The 18,459-nt window shown below is 67.0% G+C and overlaps 1 protein-coding gene across 6 annotated transcripts in view; it reads left to right on the top strand.

The window, feature by feature from the left end:
* Positions 1-3,294: 3,294 nt before the first annotated feature.
* ADGRB1 (adhesion G protein-coupled receptor B1) overlaps positions 3,295-18,459 on the top strand; it is an 83,157-nt gene continuing 67,992 nt past the window's right edge. For 2 of the 6 annotated variants that reach the window (XM_082364592.1, XM_082364590.1), the window contains exons 1-2: positions 3,295-3,456; positions 15,841-16,830. In XM_082364592.1, the coding sequence (XP_082220718.1) occupies positions 16,059-16,830 (772 nt within the window). In that variant the 5' untranslated portion in view covers positions 3,295-3,456; positions 15,841-16,058. The remainder of the gene's footprint in view (positions 3,457-15,840; positions 16,831-18,459) is intronic. The other 4 variants (XM_082364593.1, XM_082364591.1, XM_082364595.1 and 1 more) reach the window with 2 other exon arrangements.

Genomic DNA, 18,459 nt, shown 5'->3' with positions numbered 1-18,459 from the left:
CCAGGGTCAGGGCTCAATGTGTGACCAGGGTCAGTGATGAGTGAGTCAGTGGCTGTGGTCAGGGATTGGTTTATGGCCACGAAGAGGGCTTTTAATGTCATGCTCTCTCTGCAGCTGGGTGAAGAAGTTCTAGAACCTGGGTAGTGTTGACCTGGCAGGGGATCATCAGTTTCAACCTCCTGTGCTAAGCCCACCCTGGGTTTCTTCAAGCTGTGGCCCCGCCCTCAGGTGGCTGTGAGATGGTCAGGGGTTTGCACAAGCTTTGGTGGAGGGTGCTGGATGTAAACTGATAGCAAATCTCCGGAAGAGTGGCCATTGGCTTAGAGTTCTAGAATCCTGGGGTGTCTGGGCTGCCAGAAACCTTCAAAACCCTTCTGTCACGGTACTCATGTAGCCATAGGGACACTGAGGCTGCAGCGGGGCCAGTGTGACTCTGTTTATTTCAGGGCACTCAGCTGGGTGCGGGCCTGGGGCAGTGGATAGAATCCCTGCCCTGGAATTTCAGGGGCCGTGCTGACTTTGCTCCCTCCTCAAGGAGGAGCACGGGGGCAGACAGGCAGCTCTGCTTCTAGGAGGGGGAGCTGTCTGGGGTCTGGACCAGGAACTGGGGCAAGGGGACACTTTTCTAAAAGGGGCAAGTAATGGAGGGAGGCAAGGAGTCCCGGAGCAGGGAGGGGGAGGCATGGCCCTGCTGAGAAGCCCCATCTGAGGGGACACCACCTTGCGCTGGATGGCCTGGGTGGAGGGGGTCCCAGCCTTGCCCTGGGAACCCCAGGCGGGGGTCCCAAAGCAGAGGAGTGGGCTGGCTGCTACCCTCCCCCATCCACGGGAGAAGGGCTGGTGGCAAAGCAGCAGCTGAGATCCTGACTCAGAGCTACCGGCACCCTTGGCGGGGCCTTGTGGCCTAATACCGGAGGACCCCTGGTGGCCACGAGCCGCTAGTGCAGGGAGGAGACGGAAGCAAGGGCAGCGGCAGAGAGGATCTGGGCTAGGAAGGGTGGGAGGCGCAGATGGGGCAGCCCCTCACCCCCACCCCGCCGGGGGCACCACCTCCATCTTTTCCCCCAGTTCAAAGACTTTGGGAAGAAGGTCCTTTCCCCGGGAGGGAGGGGGAGGAATAAGGCTGCCCTGGAGGTTGACTGGGAAAGGGGCCTCCCCTGCCCTCCCAATTGCCTTGGGATCTGTGTCTCCCTAGCTCTTCCGACCAGCCCCTCAGGACACCCCTAGAGGCTTAGGCCACAGGCTGGCCTTTCGAGAGGGACTGGTTCGGATGGAGCTCCACCTGATGAGGGGAGCAATGTGCAGTGACTAGTGATGGTGATGTAGTGGCACTGTTTGGGGGTTATGGCAATGGTCATTGGGAGAACAGTGTGGGAGTGGCTGCTGACATTCAGGTTGAGAATGGTGACAATGATTGCGAATTAATGTTTGATGGTGACAATGATGACACCCTGATGGAGCCTCCTGGGAAGAAGCTGAGAAAAGCAGACAGTTGGACCAGATGCTGGGCTTGGGCAGCAAAGGCATTAGTGGACTGCTAAGATGATAAATGTGTATTGTATTGGATATTCAGGCAGACCCAAAGAAGATTTTGCATTCAGAGTGGACCACAAGTTATGAAAAAGCCGCAAGGGGCTGGGAGGCATAAACATCCTGGTAGAGAAGGACCCTGAAGTAATTTCCCTGAGGTCATTCCTCCAAGATTCTGTATTTCATTTTAGGGAGGCCCCCTATGGGTATCTGGCCAAAGGTCTCAGAAGAAGAGGAACTGTTGTCACTTTAAGATGGGAGATGAAGCAGCTAAAGGGGCCATCTCCATCAGCTTATGGAAAACAAAATCTAAATATGGGACTGGGATGTCCTCACTGTCACCAAGTCAAAGGAGGATGCATGGAGGATGTGAATGTGGATGGAATGGCTGAGGACAGCCCCACAGGGTAAGTGGTGGTCTGGACCTCACTTTCAAACCCTTGGCTCTTCTCCCAAGCCCCTCCCGCAGCATCTCTCAGAACAGAGTACCCCTGAGGAAAGACTCGACAAATCCAACCTGGGCAGTTCAAACTGGCCCTTCCCACGTCCGCCAACCTCTGATCTTCTTGGATGGGGTCCAGAGTCTGTGCCTCTGACTCTGTCTCCTGCCCATCACTCATTCCATCTTCCATCCAACCCGCCCACCCACTCTCATCCACCTATCCATGCATCATCCTTCCAACTGCACGGCCCACCCCATCTCTTCAGCCCTCCACTCATGTGCCATCCATCCATTTATGCACCCACCTATCCTGCCCATCCTCACCCGCCTCTTCCTCCATCCATCCACCCACCCTCCACCCTTCTATCTACCGTCCCACCCATCTCTCTAGGCATCTGTCCATCCACCCATCCTCCAGAGCACCTCCTCAATCTACGCTCACTTACCTCATCCACCCTTCCACACATCCCATCCTCTCATGGACCTTTGTGCATTGTTCACGCACAACCCCATATAACTTCCTTCTCTCCATCCATCTGCCCTCTGTCTATCCATCCATCCCCCTGTCCACCCATCCACCCATCCATTTATCCAGCCGGCCAGCGGCAGCCACTCCTCGGCTCCTGGAAGAGGCAGAGAGCTGAGACCCAACTCTTGGTTTTCCTTTTGCATGGGGCAGGAGCTGGGCTTTCCTCGGTGTGCGCGCTTGTGTGCGTTTTACCCGTGCCCCCCACCCCGTTATCTCTCTCCCCTCCCCCACACCCCGCCCCCTGCTCGCGCTCCCCTCTAATGTGTGATCTGGAAGCTCTATACCGCCTGATGTAATCCGTAATGCAGTCTCTGGCTCCCGATTCGGGATCCAGTTTCAGAGAGGGAGAGATTGGGGAGCGCCGGCAGCCCGGTGGGGGGAAGCAGCTCGCCTCTCTCCTCCTCCTTCTCCCAGTCCTCGGCCTCCTCCTCCTCCTGCCCGCGCCGCCCCGCCCCCGGCTCGGCTCGGCTCGGCTCGCCCCCCCCCCCTCAGGAAGGGGAAAAAAGGCGAGAGGAGCGGGGCAGGCGAGAGGAGCGGAGCGGCGGCGGCGGCCGGAGAGGGAGCGGCGGGCGCAGGCGGCGGCGGGCGCGGCGTTGGCGGCGGCCCCGGCGGAGCAAGCGTGGAGCCGGCGAGCCGGGAGCACAGGCGGCCGCGCCGCGTCCTGGCCGGGCCCGGGCCCGCGCGCTCCGCATCGCCCGCAGCCCGGGCATCCGGACCTCCCCGGCGCCCGGGGGGCGCCGGCAGGCGGGGGGAGGGGAGGGGGCCTGCGCGCGCCGGCGGGTGCGCTCCCGGGGGCGTCGCTGCTAGGCCTGGAGCGGGCCGGGGGCGGCGGAGGCAGGAGGACCCCCCCCTCCGCCCGGACGCCCGGCTCGGCCGCCGGCGACGCGGGGCGCTCCTGGGTATTTGCAACTCGCCGGATCAAGTCTTCGCCAGCGGGGCCGCTGCTGCCGGGAAGGTAAGGAAGGCTCCGGCGGGCGGCTGGGGGTTGGGGGCGCGGCGAGAGGGGGCGCAGCGAGGGTGGGAGGGGGCCGGGGGAGGGGCGGACGCCCGGACTTCTTAACTTCGCCGTTTGGAGCTTCGCAGCTCCGAGGTTTGCGCTCGGAGCTCGGGAGTTTGGACCCCCCCCAATCCCCCCGCCCCCTGCCTCCTCCAGCGGCCGCGACGGAATCTGGCAGGTCTCCGCGCGCCCGCACTGGGGGGCTGAGGAGGGGGCGACCTGGACGTAGGAGAGGCTCCTCGGCGCTGCTCACCTCCCCCCAGTCCACACACACGCAGCCTGGCCCGGGTGGCAGGCCGGGCTGGGGAAGACACCCCCTCCCCGTCACAGGCACAGACCCAGGGCAGGCTGGGGAAGGCGTTCCCGTTGTGTCCTCACCACATACGGACGCTGGCAGGGGCCTCAGGGAGCCCCAGATGTCCCCACAGCCACACGCAGACCCAGGTAGGTTCAGGAGGGACACCCCAGTGTGTCCCCCTTCCCCTCATCACAGCCAGAGCCCCTACAGACATTGTAGGGGCCCGAGATGTCCTCCCCCACGCACAGTGCCTCCCTCGAAGCCTCACGGTAGACCCGGCACTGGCGGTGGACACTCCCCGGCGGTTCTCTTATCCCCAGATCGGGCGGAGGGCTACCCTAGCGCCCGCCCGCCCCCCTCCACACACACGAACGCCCTGGCTCCTTCCGTTCTCGGCTTCTTTTCCGCTCGCTCGCACAGGCCGCGCGGATAAGCCGCTCCGAACTTTGGGTCGGCCCTGCGCCCTCTCCGCGTGAAGCGGGGAGGCCAGGCGCCGGGCACTCCTCGGTCCCCATTCCCAGCGGGCCGAGGCCGCCGGCCCTCCGCGGCCGCCGCGCTCGCTTGGAGCCGCGCGGAGCTGCCTCGAGGAACGAGCCTGGCCCCCGCCCCCTCCCGGGCAGGCTAGGGCCCTGGGCCCGGCCGGGTGCCCTCTCCCACTAGTCTCCGCGGCCCCCTGGGCAGGGCAGAGCGCGTCTCGGGCCTGCCTCGGGAGGGGGCGGCGGAGCTGAAAATCGCCGCGAAGCAAGGTGGCCCGGAAGGCTCGTCAGAGGATGCGGCTCCCAGCCCCAGTACCTCTGCCGGGCCGCGGCGGCTCCTGTTGGGGTCACTTCCCAGGCAGCCTAGAGAGAGCGCCCGTTCGGGCACCCAAACCCCGGCCCGCTAGGCACCTTACCCTTCCCACTTTTATTTTCGGCTTCCAAGTTTCTTGGAGCGCAGGGAGCCAGGATGGGACCGGACGAGTCCTAACCCGCCCCTCCTTCAGCACCCTTTCCCTCCGCGCGCTCCCCAACACGTCCCATTCCCCCGGGTCTGCGTCGAGGATTCCTTAGCGGCAACTCCCGAGGAGTTGAAAGGTGTGCAGGTGTGTGGGTGGGCAGGGGGCGCGCACCCACGCCCCAGAGGAGCGGATTGCCGAACGTGTTGGGGAGGGGGCCGGGAGGTCTGCCCTCCCAACCCACCCTCGGGACCTAAGGGGACCCCCAGTGCCTTCCGCCACGACACAGACACACGCCCCCTACGAGCAGCGGCCGCGCGGGCGGGGTGGAGAGGGCAAACGGGAGGCTGGGGTCCCTTTTCACATCCGGAGGTGGCATACGGTGTATCTGGGGTCTGAGGAGGCGGCCAGAGCATCTCCTAGAACCCGAAGCCTTCCATTTCTCGGCGACCCCCGCCGCCGCGGAGGCAGCGAGGGAGGTCGAGGGAGAGAGCCGCTCCCTCACCACCGCAGGCGGCAGCGAAACTCTGCGTCCGGACGCCCGGGTGCCGCCGGGTCCGGCTTTGAGTACCCGAGCAAGGTCAAGCAGGCGAAGGAGGGGGCGGGGGCTCCTGGGCGCGCCCCCGCCCGTGCAGAGTCGGGGTCTTGGGAGGGGTGTGGGCCGCCCACCGAGTCAGCCCCGAGCGCCCGCCGCCCGCGCCCGGTCCCCGGAGGCGGACGTTGCGCGCGTTCCGGGATCCCGGAGCGCCCCGCGCCCGGCCCGGCGCCCTTCCTCCCGGCTAGCTTGCTGGCGCTCGGCGCTGCTTTCAGACTTGTTGCGCCTGGATGCGGGGGGCGGGGGGGGGGGCCGGCCTGGGAGCCCCAGAGCCCGGGCGGCGGGGGGCCGAGCGCGAGGCCGGCGGGAATGCGCCAGGGCGGCGCGCGGCTCCGCGGGCGGGCGCGGCGCTGAAGCTCGAGCAGGGAGTTTGCCGCCTCCGATCCCGGAGAAGGGCGCTTGTCCCCGCCACGCTCCCGCGCGGGGGCGGAAAAGACGATTCGTCGCTCTCGGCATCACGCCGCTCTCCTCCAGACCCTGGGCCGGGAGGGGACGCAGCCAAGTTGTCGAGCCCTCCCTTGTCCGCAGGCTCCGGCCCCTCTCGGGCCTCTGTGGCCGCGTCCGTGAAATGGGGGCGAGGGTGGGGGTCTCGGAGCCCTTCCGGCTCAGGCCCTCGGAGCTCGTCCCGATGTCCAGCGTGCTGGGCCCGCAGCGTGCTGGGTCTGCGGCGTCCCGACCGGCCGGGTCCGGAGGCAGCTGGGCGCCTGCGGACGCGCGGCCGCGAGGACGGGCACGAGGCGGACCCGGCAAGGCCAGACGAGCAGCGGGGCGCGAGCAACCTCCCGTGGAGTCCTCGCCCCCTGGCCGGCCCGCCCGGCCCGGCCCCGCCTCCGGAACGAGTCCTGGGTCCCAAGCCCGCCCCCTGGGGACGCCTCCCGCTCAGGCAGGGGCGGCGGGCGCGGGGCTGCGGTGGCGGTGGCGGAGGGCGGCGCGCTGTCGCGTTCGGCCGAGAGAGGGCGCCCGCGCCGCCGGCCGCCTGCCCGCCCCTTCCGTCTCCTCCGCGGCCCAGGCGCCCGCCCCATCCTGGGCAGCCCTGGCCGCCCCCGGCCTCTCGCAGGGAGCGCTGTCACCTGTGTCTCCCCACACTCGCCTGGCCCCCGTACCTCCGTGCCCTGTGCACGGGCGTGAGGAGCATGTTTGTATACGTGTGCCACGCGTGCATGTGCGTGTCCGGCCGGCAGGCTGGCGGCATGTGTGGTCGGGCATGCAAACTGCCACACGTGTGTGTATGGCGCGGAGCAGGTCTGTGTGAATGTGCGCCCTGGATGGCAGTATTTAACCGAACCACATTTTACCTGTGGCAGGTCCTGTAACTGGCTGTGTGCAAGAGGTGGACCCCTGGGAGTAAAGCTCTAACCCCGCCCCCCAAACCCCAAACCTGGAGGATTTTGTTAACTCCATCCGAGCCAGCAAACCCACACTATCCCATTGTCCTCTGCAACCCTCTGGCCTCCAGCCTCTGTGGCTGCAGCTGCGCCATCGGTCAGAGCTGTGATTTCTGTGTGAACACACACGGGCCGGATACCCCTGTGCACAGCCTGCGTGCACACACATACTGAACATGTGGGTGCCCACGTGTACACACTCGCACTAGTGGTGCGGCGTGGACGAGGCAGAGGGCATGCCCCCACCCGGTGTGAAGGCTGGTGGGAATACAGGAGGAAAGAGACCCTGCTCGGCTCAGTGAACGGACCCTGGGGGTGGAAGACAGCAGCCTGCAGGAGCCCAGAGGTGGGCTCCCCGAGAGCCCTCCACGGGGAAGTGGCAGCTAAGCTGGGAGAAGAGCAGTGGTGGTGGTGAAGATGAGGAGGGTCTCAGTATGGGACCAGCCATGCAAAGGCCCTGTGGCAGGTGTGAGGCGTAGACAGGAGCTGGAAAAGAGGTGAATGGCAGGACTGGGGCTTCAGAGGGAGCGGGGCCAGACCGCAGATCCCTGTAGGCCTCGGGCTATGTCCTGGGAGTGGTGGGGGCCACGGGGGGGCGGTGTAAACAGAGGTGATGACTTGGCCTGATGGACACGCCAAACACGCCAAAGAGATGGCAGGTGCTCCTAGGGGCAGCCAGGTTGCATGGGGCTGCCCCGCCCACAACTGCACTGGACTCCAGACTTCACTTGTCACCACAGAACGGCCATCACCCTGACACCACCCAAGAGCCCCATCAGTGTGCACCGACCCACAACACAGCACAGAATGCGAGCGTGCGCTACCCTGGAATCTGGGCCCTGAGGTGGACATTCATGTCCGGGGACATGGCGTCGATCCGAGGACCCTGGGGCCGCAGGGCACGGGGAGAGCCCCTCTTCCCGCCCACTGCCCATTTACAGTTGGAAAAGTAAGGCCAGAGAGGGGAAGAGCTTCCCGTTGGAACTTTGATTCCAGGCCTTTGCCTCGGCCGCAGCTGCAGGTGACAGAGGCACCAGCCCCTCCCCCTGCAGGGCGGGACTTCGCAGGGAGACCCCAGGACCTGTGGCCTCAGCTGAGTGTAAACCCCTGGGTTCAGATCTCGTAGGGAGCGGTCCCTGCGTCCCGGTGTCCTCCTGGCTCCCAGGGTAGGGGAGGACTGGCGCTCACCCGGAAGGCACACAGCAGGCGGGAGGCTCCTTCCCAGCTGCAGCCCCCGCCCCCTCCTCTTTCTCTTAATTCATTTCTACTCATTGGAAAGTGAACCGCGATGGGGGCAGCACCAAAGGGCTAGAGCGCAAAGGGAGTCTCCTTCCCTCCCCAGACCCCAGGTCCTCCTGTTAATGGGTCCGTGTTATCCTTCTACAATGTTCTGTGGCTCCACAAGCGTAACTGCGTTTGTCCTGTAAGTGCTTTGGACAAATGGAGGTGGTCTGCGTGCGCAGGGGCACCCGGCTCACCACCCGCCGTCACCCCCCGCCGTCTCATCCCCCCCACTCCCCACCACTGCGCCCCGTCCCCCCCAGCTCCCCCGCCCTCACCTTCGGATCTGCACTATGTTCATGCTGATCCCACCGCCCGCGTCCCTGTCCGTTGGGGTCTGTGGGCATCCTCGAGGGCTCACTTGGAGGGGGCGTGGATGGGGTCCCCAAGGTCCGCTGGGCCCTGCTGGGTGACTGTGGGACCGGGAGAGGCCTGCAGGGCAGGGGGTTTCCAGGGGATCAGGGGCCGAGGTGGACAGCGAGATGAGACCCAGGCTGTCCCCATCCCCTCATGCCGTGTTCGGTTTTGGGGGTCCTGACCCTCAGCTGAGACGTGGGCTGAGGGGTCCCTGAGGTGGGAGGAGAGGTGGAGGCACGGCTGCAGGAAGAGGAGCTGAAGTGCTGGTGAGCAGAGCCTCAGAGCTCTGCGGGCGACCCAGGTGACCTGGCCGAGTCACCGGACCTCCCTCCTACGTGGCCTGGGTACTTCGGACAGCACTTGTCTGAGGCTCAGAGACTTAGGGTAGGGAGTCCCGCCCCAGAGAGGGGCGGAGCGGGCGCCGGGGTCCCAGCGCCCAGGGGCGCCTCCGGAAAGCCTTCCACTCACACACGTGCACACCCGCGCACATTCACCCTGTACACGGCGACCCTCCCCGCTGCCGCGCACACGCTCTCTCACGCACTGCACACGCGTGTGCATAGGCTCACCCGCGCGCGCACGCTGGTCCCTCCACAGCCCTGTCCCCGGTCTCGGGGTCCGCCTCCTCCCCGGCGCTCACCCTGGGCCGCAGGTTGGCTTGCCCTGTCTCCTCCCGGCCCACCCTCTGCCACCCTCGCTCACCTCGGCCGTCCTGGAGAGAGGGGAGAGGGCGCCCCGTGGGTCTCGGGGAGGCCCAGGTCCGGAGCCTTGATACCTCTGGGCACCAGGTACCAAGGTACTTCTTGGGACGGCCAGTCCTGCCACAGCTGCTGGCACCATTAGGGTGGGTACAGGGGGCGTCGGGAGCCAGGAGACCTGGGTTTCCTGAAGCACGTCCAGGCTAAGCACCCCCTTCCTCTGTTGTCATCCCCCCCCCTCCCCACTCCATGCTGTCAGGACCTCTGCGTCCCCACCTGGCCAGGCCTATCCGGGACGTCCCTGGGACCTCAGTGTTGTCTGCCGGCCGCCAGGGCCCTTCCTGACCGCCTCTTCCGAGCTTGTCACCATCCTCACACCCTCCCCATGTGGCCTTGGACAGGTGACCTTGGATGAGACCCTCTTCCTGGGAACCTCGGGAACGGATCCTGGCGTGCGGTGTGGGTGGGCGTCACCCATAGGCCAGCCGCTGAGCGGGCATGGAAGCTGTGTCTCCCTCTCCGGGAGCAGGGGCTTAATCTGGGTACCGAGCAGGGGGACACAGAGAGGAGAGGGCAGTGACGTACGTCACACCCAGAATTTCAGGAGCCTCCCCTCCTCAGGAGAGTTCCCCGCTCCGGTGGGATGCCCCAGCTGATGGGGCAGACGCTCTCACTGTCCCCGCCTGGCACTCTCCAGAGAGCGTGTCTGTGTGCACGCAGGGGCATCGTGTGCGTGTGTACGCAACCATGTGTGTGCGTGCCCGGGGCGCAGGACGCAGTGGGCGCTCAGAGGGGGAGGGGTCCGCCAGGCTCAGGTAAGGCTTCTAGGGCAGCCACCTGGCCCATGTCCTGAAGGACAGGTGGGTGTCTGCTGGTCAGGGGCCAGGGCAGCGGGGGCAGCCCGGGGGCTTGAGGGCACGGGGTGTCTTCAAGGCCTACAGGTGGTTTGGGGCAACAGGCTCCTGGGCAAGAAGAGGTGTGATGAGGGTGAGGGTGTGTACGGGGAGGCCTGGCGCAGAGCCAGAGGGCCCTCCCTCCACCCCCCAGCAGTGGACCTTCTGGGGCACCTTTCTCTTTCCTCCTGGGGAGCTCTGCCTGGCCTCCGGCCAGATTCCCCTGGCAGCCCCTGTGCCCAGTCAGGCAGGGGAAAGAGGGCTCCCTGCCGGCAGCCCCGCCCCGCCCAGGCGGCCCCTCCCAGCCCCGAGGGGACACCTCACTGGCGTGCTCCCACCTCTCTGCTGTGAGTGGAACATGGCCGGGGCCGCCTTGGGGCAGGCCTGGGATGCGCCACACGTCAGTCAGGCGGGCTGGGGGCAGGATCTGCTAGCGGCGCCCCCCCGCTCTGCTCATGAACAGAGGCCTGCCTGCCTGCCTGACCTGCCACGGCCCAGGAGGGCTGCCCACGTCGGGCGGGCAGGTGGCCCCGGGGGGCCTCTCCTGCATGCTCTCCCAGCCCCACCCAGCCGCCGGCCCCTTGGGCTGCCCTCCGCGCCGCGGATGCCCACCCGCCCCTCCCCCAGTACAGCCTTCCCCAGGACACACAGGCGGGCACTGTTCAGAGGGCCGGGCAGGACAACAGAGTGCCTTTTGTGGCTGGTGTCAGGGGATGCCATTGGCGGCCTGGGGTGGGTGGGGAGGGATGGAGGCAGGGCCTGGGTCCGGCCTGTGTGTTGGACAGTTGGGGGGGGGGGAATCCCACGGACTAAGGTGAGGCTGGAGACTTCTGGAGGCTGATGGGCGGGCATCCAGCTCACGCCCCTGTGTGGCGGCGATCCCGAGGCACCCAGGGCTTCTGATCGAGGCCAGGGGCTGGATGGTCCCCCCGTGCGCAGATACGTCTGGGACGGTGGTGGGAGGAGGGCGCGTCACCCCTCAGCGGGTGGCGACCCTGCCAGCTGCGGAGTGGGGCCGCTACTGCTCCCGCCTCCCGGGGTCCCGTGAGATCTGAGACTGGTCCTGTGTGCGGTCAGCGCTCAGTAAACCAGTCATCGTCTCCCTCTCTCGTCGCCATGACTCCAGATCCTCGTCCTCCGCCTGCTGTGGCCGGCTCTCTGGGGTCCCCCGCCCCTCACCCCGAGGCCACCCTGCAGGCTCTGAGAGGCCGCGTGGTAGGTTCGGGGCAGAGGCTGGCCAAAGGGGTGGGGGCCAGACACCAGGAGAGTTTCCTGCAGCAGGGCAGTTTGGCCCTGAGAAGGTGACGGGAGAGGCGGGGGCCTGAGGGGGCTTGGGTGCTCATTGGCCACCGTCCTTGGGAACCCAAGATGGGCAGGGGGCGATGGGCGCTGCAATGACCCAGGTTGGGATATGGGAACCCAAGGACCAGACAGGGGGCCTGCAGCCCCAGGGAGACAGTCCCCCCGTGAGCACCTCTGGAGAGGAGCGACCAGCAACCTCGCTGGACCCCGGCACCGAGGCCAGGAGCCTCTCCCACCCCCCTCACCTGTGGTCGCCAGGCTTGTAGAGTTTGACCCCCAGCGGAGGCCTGGGCGCTGGGTGTGGCTGAGGGGAGGGGGCGTGAGCCAGCCCAGGGGAACCACAGCGCCAGTCACCTGCACCCAGCGTGGAGCCAGCCTTCTGCTGGCCTGGCCCTCCTCTGAGGCCCTGCCCTGGCCTCCGTGGGGCTCCATCCTGGCCACGGGCTCCCCCTCCAGGCAAGCACTCCTCTCCCACTGCCCTGCACATCCCGTGATCACACGCTGAGCCCTCCTCCTGCTGGGAGCCTTGTACACGCGTGCTACTACACGTGTGCATGTGTGCAGACACAGTGCAGGCACGCACACACATGTGCGCACACAGAGACATAGGTGTTGGCACACGCACGTGCATGCACATGTACGGGCGCACGTCTGCTCCCCCCAGCTCAGCGAGGGTCCCCACCACCCATCGCCCACATGCTCAAGCTGGAAGCCTGGTCACCTCCATGACCCTGTTTGTCCTCTGACCACCCTCCCAGCCCAGACACCACGCAAGCCTCCCCCCGGCTCTCCCTGCCTGTGCCCCCTCCCCCGTCAGAGGAATCCCCCCAGTGAAGATCGATGCTGTCCCCCTCATCCCGGGACCCTTCCCCGGCATTGCCCCCTCCAGGACACTATCCCTGGGTGCCAGGTGGGGTCAGGGGCTCCGCTGCACGCCCCACCCCATCTCAGCTCTGCTTGCCCGGGCCTGGGCTGGATTCAGCCGGTCGGCCTCCACCACGGCTGTGTGACCTGGGGCCTGACACGGGTGTGCCCCAGACCAAGGCTAGAGGGGACCTCTGAGCCATTTATCCAAGGCCTTGCTGGAGCGTTTCAGGCAGGCAGTTAATGGGGATGCAGAGGCCTCAGCCTCTGGAAAGCATCTGTGGGTGTGTTGGGGGCGGGCAGAGGGCAGGGTGTGGGGTGTGGGCAGGTGGAGGGTGAGTGGCCGCTGGCACGCACAGGAGCTGTCCGTGCTGACGGCCTGGGCCTCCTGCCCAGCTCTGCCCCAAGACCCAGCCAGAAGAGGCAGGGCCAGGCCAGTTCTGTGGCACTCACACTCAGAGCTGGGCCAGCGTTGTGGCCAGCAGAGCCTTTCCCAAGGCCCAGGGTGTGGAGCTGTTCAAGGTGTAGAGGATGTCTGGCCCCCCGGTGGCCCTAGTGGTCCGCGCTGTGGAACCCTGTGTGAAAGCCCCATGGGTGGGCTCTTCTAGGCCATCTTCCGGCCCCAAGAGCCTGTTGAAGGCTCACCCCAGAGCCTCAGTCCCGGGGGTGTGGCGTCCTGACCTGCCACTTATCCCCCGTCCCCATAGGCACCTCCCGCCTCCCCAGGGTCCAGGCCAGCAGTGTCCCCTCCACATCCCACCGCCCAGCCGGGACCGGGGCTGGGGCCGCTCTCTTCTGTGTCCTGAGCGTCCTGGCCCTGCCTCCTTCCTCACCGCCCCCCTGACTCCCCCCCGCTGCGTTGCCACCCTTCTAAGGGGCAGTTCTGAATGGGGCGCTGTCCTGCATCTGACCCTCACTTCTCCCTCTTGCCCGCTGTGCGGGACACTGGGGTGGGCCTCGCTCCCCTGACAGGCCCTCCAGGAGCGGAGTGAGCTGGTGTGGATGAGGGCCAGCCGGCAGGGATGCTAGGAGGGCCCCGGCTCGGCCCAGCTCCCACGGGCCCTGGGACAGGGGCAGGATTAGGGCCCGTTCTGCCTGGCCTAGGGCAGTGCCAGCTCTCAGAGGGCAGGGGCTTTGTGCCGCAGACCTGGGCCCGGATCCTGCCTCAGGCGCCCAGCACCTGCAAGCCCCCACCAAGGTTGTTCGTCTGTGGCCCCCATGTGCCCATCTGCACAACCGCGCCATAGCAGGGGCCCCAGGCTTGCTCCTGCGGAGACAGAGTGCCCCGCACAGGATGGAGCCCAACGTTGGTCCCCTCCCCGCCATGAGCCCTGCTTCTCCTGTGCTTTCCCTCCGCGCTGGGCCTGGCTGGGACGCCCCTCCAGGCCTGCGAGCCCGCAGGGTGGTGGAGGCAGCTGTGCAGCCTTGGGGCTGAGTGTCTGAGACACCTGAGCCCCGGTGTCTGCGCCAGGCTGTACCCGCTTTCCAGACGGGAGGGCTGTGGCGTCGGCCGCCAGGGGCTGGGGTGGGGAGGAGAGAGTGTGGGCCCGGCCTGGGCCATCTCAGGACCGGTCAGGCCCCTCTGGGGGAAGGTGCTGGGTTTTGGCGTGGCCTTGACCCCGGGTCAAGGGGGATGAGTCAGAGTGAGTCGGCTGTCTCGTGGCGGGGATCAGGGGGGTGTTGGGGGAAACGCTCGACTACGATCCGAGTTTCTGCTGGGCTTTGCCGACTTCCACCTGGGATTCTCCGGGGCATCGGACAGGGTTTGTCCCCAGGCTGGGGCCCCAGCTGGGGGCATTAGGTCCCAGCCTGGGACCAAAGAAGGGGGCGCTGCAGCTGGGGCTGGGGCTCAGGTGAGGTTTCGGATGCCATGGCCGCCCCTGCGGGCAGCCTCCTAGGTCTGGGATTGACTGTGGGACCCTGGCCCCGGCCTCTCGGTTCCCACATATGGCAGTGGGTGGCCAGGGCAGGCGGCTCTGCTATGCTGGCGTCCAAGGCTGGCCCAGAGGTGCGACCGGAAGAGGGGCTTCCTGGAAGCAGGGGCCAAGTGCAGGGTCTGCATGAGGGGTCTGCAAGTTCTTTCCTCAGGGGACCTGAGCGTTGGCCACTAAAGAGCCCCACAGGGCCGCCCCTGGTGATCCAGAGCCCCTACCGCGGTTGCCTCCTGCTCCACCTCTGGGTAAACCCGCAGGTCCAGCGCTGACCTTATGCTGGGAGAGGGAGGCTTCAGCCCCCACTTTACAGGTGGGGAGGCTGAGGCTGGGAAGTGAGGGCCTCGGCCGAGTCCACACAGCCATGAGCGGGCCAGCCCGTGTCCAGCCATCCTGGCCAGCCCGAGGCCGCCCACGCCCAGCTCCCTGCCCTGCCCACAAGGCCTGCCAGGAAGGACGCCAGGAGGGGACTGCAGAGCAGTGACCGACCTTGTGTCGCCGGCCAGCTGGGCCCAGGCAGCAAGAAGCAGCGAGTCCCTGTGGGCAGGCGGCCGGCGTGTGCACGGTCGGCGGAGCCGAGGCGCCGGCACCAGGCCAGGCGGGCTGCGGGGGGCTGCTGTGGCGCGCCCTCCTTTGCCCACCCGCTCAGCTGCTGCCGGGACGACGCCCAGCAGGGGCTTTGGGGAGGGAGGGTGGGGAAGCTGAGGTTTAGGCAGAAGGAACTTGGCCGGGTCCGCGTGGAGGCGGGCCAGGGTGGGCAGCGTTGGCTTCCCGGGCCCAGGACGGCTCTGCTGTGTCCCTGCTGACCTGGGCCGGGAGCTGCCCGCCCCCCCTGCCCAGGTGTGAGCCGGCGGCACACAGCCAGCGCCCACTCCTGGTGCAGGGCAGGTGACCCCAGGGCCACAAGGTTGGGGTCAATCTGGGGGGGTTCAAGTGTGAACCCCCTGCTCCCGCCCCCTCCCTGTGACGCCGTCAGAGCCTCGATTTCCTCATTGTGAGATGGGAGGCGGGGAGCAGGCTGGCTAAGTGGGACGGGGCAGGCGTCAGGTGGCTCCGGGGGCGGGGAGAGGGAGGGTCCCTGGCAGGAACATGGCTGCGAGGCCAAAGGGGCACCTGAGTGGCTGTGTGAGCAGGAAGGGGGGCAATAGGACGTGGGTGGATGTCATAGTCACAGCCAGAGACCCAGAGACGGGGCACCAACCCTACCCTCACCCCCCAAAAACCGGTCACTCCTGCTGTGACGAAACAGAAGTGGGAGGGGTCTCTGCACCCGCACCGGGCAAGGCCCCGAGGGGCGGGGCTGTAGGGAAGGTGGGCGATGGCCGGCATGACCTGTCTCCTCTCCTCCCCTGCCCTGCTTCCTTCTGGCTGGGTCTGCAGATTCTTCCCTGAATGAGGGCTGGAGAAGGGTATGGTCAGAGAGGCCACAGAGGCCCAGGGGCGGAATGGCCTCCGTGGCCGCCCCAGGGCTGGTGGGCGGGCCCAGAGCCCGTGGAGCCACGCCAGGCTGCCCAGCCAGACGGGCACAGCCGAGGCCCCTGTGGCCTGCGGCCCCGGCCGGGGCGGCCCACCGCTTCCCGCTCAGGCTTGTTGGTGGAGGAGGGGCCCCGGCCCCCGGCTCCTGCCCCTGCAGGTGGACATGCTGGCAGGTGGCAAACAGACAGGTGGGCAGAGCAGGTGCCTGAGAGCGAGGCCAGGGCCTGTGTCGGAGGCCCAGAGCCCGGGGCGGGCACTGCCCCCAGCGTGCCAAGTCCCAGCCTCCCCAGGGGGCTCACGCGTCCCCTCTCCGCTCTTTCTCTTCCAGCTGCTGCTGGCGGCCACAGGCGGGCACTGGGGCCCCGGACGTTAGGAGCCGCCCCTGCCCAGTCGGTCGCCTGAAGCCATCTCCTCCTCCTGTCCTCGCTTGAAGCCCCTGCCCCCCGGCCCCGGCCCGCTCCGCTCGCTGCCGGACCCTGGCATGTCAAGGCCTGGCCCGCGCCTGCCTGCCCAGCCGGCGGAACCCTGGCGGCCCCGCGAGCTAGGATGAGGGGCCAGGCCGCCGCCCCGGGCGCCCTCTGGATCCTCGGGCCACTGCTGCTGCTGCTGGGGCACCAGGCGGGCACGGCCGCGGGGACGGACGTGGGGCCCGGGGCCGAGCCGTGCGCCACGCTGGTGCAGGGCAAGTTCTTCGGGTACTTCTCGGCAGCCGCCGTGTTCCCGGCCAACGCCTCGCGCTGCTCCTGGACCCTGCGCAACCCGGACCCGCGCCGCTACACGCTCTACGTGAAGGTGGCCAAGGCGCCCTCCTGCGGCGGCCCCGCCCGCGTGCGCACCTACCAGTTCGACTCCTTCCTGGAGTCCACGCGCACCTACCTGGGCGTGGAGAGCTTCGACGAGGTGCTGAGGCTCTGCGACCCCTCGGCGCCCCTGGCCTTCCTGCAGGCCAGCAAGCAGTTTCTGCAGATGCAGCGGCAGCGGCCGCCCCAGGACGACGGCCCCGCGCCCCAGGACGGGCCCCCCGGTCCCAGCGACGACTTCTCCGTGGAGTACCTGGTCGTGGGCAACCGCAGCCCCAGCCGGGCCGCCTGCCAGATGCTGTGCCGCTGGCTGGACGCCTGTCTGGCTGGCAGCCGCAGCTCACACCCCTGTGGCATCATGCAGACCCCCTGCGCCTGCCTAGGCGGGGACACCGGCGACCCTGCCTCGGGCTCCCTGGTGCCTCGCGGGGATGTCTGCCTGAGGGACGGCATGGCTGGTGGCCCCGAGAACTGCCTCACCAGCCTGACCCAGGACCGGGGCGGGGATGGCGCTCCAGGTGAGTGACGGCTAGGAGAGGCCCTGGGGTGGCTCTCTGGGCCTACGGTGGGTGGCAAGGGTCTTCTCTGCAGGGCTGCCCTGGCCACCCATCCCCCGAGCACTTCGGGGAAGCCAAGTGCAAAGAGAGAAGTTCTCTGCAGGCTTGCTGAGAATGGGCAGGCTGGGGTGCTTGCCTCTGGCCCCCAGGGTGCTGGGGTGCCTGCCTCATGGGTGGTGCTTGGTAAGTGATCAGGGAAGGGAGGGATGGAAGGAAGGACGGAAGAACGGGTCTGATTTCTCCCAGGACGAGGGAGTTTTAGATTCCTGCCTGGGGAGGGTCCCTCCCTTTTCACAGGCAGGACAATTCTCATGGGCCAGCAGGCTGCTGTGGCCTGTGGCCGGGGTCTGCAGGGGCCTCCTGGAACACGGGAGAAAAAGTGAGCAGAGTGGACTCATGTGGTCAAGGAGATGCAATGTGGGGATTGCAAGTGGTTACGGCCATGCGAACCATCATGCAGCAGTTAGTTACCCAGCGCCTGTGAGGTGTCCTGGGCGCCGGGGACACGCAATGAAGACAACAAGAAACAACAAAAACAAAACAACAAAAGCCCCGCTCTCGTGGAGCTGCCTTCTGGGTCTGGGCGGTGTTAAACGGCAAAGCACAAGAAACAGGCATGTCAGGTGGTGATGAAGACATCGCAGGGGGAGGGACCCTGGTGGCGGGGCTGCGTGTCACCTGGAGGTCAGGGGGTCACTTGGTCAGGGAGCTGTGTTCGAGGTTCTGGGAGGGGTGCGGGTGAGCCCCATGCGGGTCAGAGGGCAGGGCAGGGCAAAGGTGGGCGTGGGCGTGTGCTCGGCTGGTCCCACCTTCTTAGCAGTGTGGGTTCCTCGGTGAGGCGGACACCTGCACAGGAGGGCGCCACCAGCGAGATGGGACGCTCAGCGGGCTCCCTGGCATCGGGGCAGGAGGGAGACCCTGCGTGGGCTCGGAGCGGGGCGCCCAGGGTGTCTCGGGAGGCTGGGGCTGCGGGCCCGGGACAGCTCTTCACCGAACGCGGAGTTTGAGACACCAGACAGCGTGCCGGGCGTCCGGGGGCCAGGCTGGGCTGGGCGTTCATGCGGGCAGGTCACCGTGGGACCAGGTGACGTGGTCCAGGGCTCTCGGTGTCTCCGGAGCCAGTGAGGCCGATGGATTCCTCCGAATAACGTCTGTAAAGGCATAAAAGAAGCTACGTGGGGTTACAGAGGAAACCAGCTATCCCGGAACATGGTTCTATTCATGGGCCCCGGGCCGTGGATCCCAGATTAGAAACCTCCGTGGAGCGGTGAGCGTAGCTGGAGAGGATAAGGAGAGGAGGGAAGAGGCGGGCAGAGCCCCGGGAGGTGGAGGCGGTGTGGTGTCCAGGAAACCATCAGAAAACCCCCATCTTCCATCAGTTGTGTCAGGGCCCCCAGCGATGGCGTGGGAGGCTGGGAGGGCTGACCTTCGGGCTGGGCAAGGTAGAGGTCACTGTGACCTTGGCGCGGGCAGGCCCCGCAGCGGGGTGGTGGGAGTGGTCCTCGGGGGATGGGGAGGAGGAGAATGGAGCAGAGATGCCGGGCCGGCGGCTGGTTTGGGAGGTGGGCGGATGCAGGAGGACCAGGGGGG

The sequence above is a fragment of the Balaenoptera borealis genome, assembly GCF_965194805.1.
Source record: "Balaenoptera borealis genome assembly, chromosome: 17".
Lineage (NCBI taxonomy): Eukaryota > Metazoa > Chordata > Mammalia > Artiodactyla > Balaenopteridae > Balaenoptera > Balaenoptera borealis.
This window is presented reverse-complemented; position numbering and strand designations above follow the sequence as displayed.